The sequence below is a fragment of the Verticillium alfalfae genome, genomic scaffold (genome assembly GCF_000150825.1).
Source record: "Verticillium alfalfae VaMs.102 supercont1.5 genomic scaffold, whole genome shotgun sequence".
Lineage (NCBI taxonomy): Eukaryota > Fungi > Ascomycota > Sordariomycetes > Glomerellales > Plectosphaerellaceae > Verticillium > Verticillium alfalfae.
The window spans coordinates 1,056,387-1,057,744 of NW_003315034.1; the positions used below are offsets into that span (position 1 = coordinate 1,056,387).

The 1,358-nt window shown below is 58.4% G+C and overlaps 1 protein-coding gene across 1 annotated transcript; it reads right to left on the minus strand.

Annotated features, from left to right (window-relative positions):
- Nucleotides 1-195: 195 nt before the first annotated feature.
- VDBG_04644 (NPL4) lies at nucleotides 196-1,286 on the minus strand (the record flags this gene model as incomplete). Its single annotated transcript, XM_003004992.1, has 2 exons — nucleotides 196-540; nucleotides 603-1,286. 2 exons carry the CDS (start codon nucleotides 1,284-1,286, stop codon nucleotides 196-198), a joined length of 1,029 nt encoding a protein of 342 aa, XP_003005038.1.
- Between the last annotated feature and the right edge of the window lie 72 nt (nucleotides 1,287-1,358).

Here is a 1,358-nt window from a genome sequence, read left to right on the forward strand (position 1 = left end):
GGGGGTGATCTGCGTGTCGTGTGACTAGAAACCGAGAAACACCACCGTCCCCCTTCCTCCCCCCCTGAAAATCAGAAAATGGACCATTTAGCTTCCCTGAACCACGTGTCAGGACGCATTTCGCCCTTCATCCTGTGCTTTCCTCCGACTCGCCACTACAACACACATGTCGACTGGTGTGGAGTCGTCGCCATCTCACGATCCTTGAGACCGTTGGCGCTCGTTTAGCCTGAAGGCAGCAAATCGTTTAGCAAGCGGTTCTCCGGGCTCGCTGGGGATGCGTGCTGAATGGGGAGGCGTGTCGCTGTCCGCGGCGCCGGCGCCGTTGACTCCAACGGGGCCAGATCTTGTGGGAGGGGCATATGGGTGTCCCTCAGGCTCCCTCGAGCGCTTCTTGGGTTTGGTGTCATGGTGGGGGGTTGTCTCACCTGCCGATGACAGGATCGCCTGGAGCGTCTGCCAACCTTCAGTGGAGCGTAGCTGGTATGAATCAGCGAGGTCATGCTGAGCGGCCACGCGACAGAGGAGCGCCTCCTCATCCTGAGAAACGGGGTTAGCTGCGAGAACGGTAGGCCCTGGGCCCTGGGCCCTTTGGCACGAACCTTGGATAAGATGCCCATTTGGTGGACGAAGCACAGGAGATGAAAGTTGGACATCTCAAGGCCATCGTCCTTGGACTTTTGGCCGCCATTGAACTTGAGAATCTTGGTGACAGCAGAGTGCTCTTGGCTTTCGCCAATGTATTCACGGTTCTCAATCGGGAAACCAGGCTGGATGAAAGTAGGCTTGGGGTCCGCAGGGAAGCCGTGGGTTAGTGTGACGAACAGATACTCTGCCGGGAACGCGGGCTTTGCGTTTTCCTGCACGTTGGCGCCGTACTCGTTGATTCTTCGGTAGAAGACTTCCGGCACGTAGCGAGTGCGGCTCGCAGTCCCATCGTCCTCCTCCTCGTCACGGACGAGCATCTGTGTTGGATCCGCAGAGGGCTCGATGAGATCTGCCCGAACCATTTCCACCGCGTCGTTGGACACCTGGTAAGCCGAAATGGCAATCTCGCCAGACTCGTTGCCGCTGATGACGCACGTAACAAAGTTGGAGCCGAACCGGCCAGTGTCGCTCCACTTGGAAGGCTTGGGATGTTGGGCCTGCAGTCTCGATGAGAAGCAAATCTCTTGGGCGGCTAGGAAGAACGAGTCGGCGTGGCGTTTGCAGACGACTGAGCCGTCCCCGTTGCCGGCATCGAGGAGGTCGGTCCAGATGACGCCGACCTGTTGCAGCCCGCACATCCTGGCGACCTTGTTCACCTAACTCCTCGTTCTCCCACACGTTCAACGAAACGCCATCCGACTCGTCAAGAA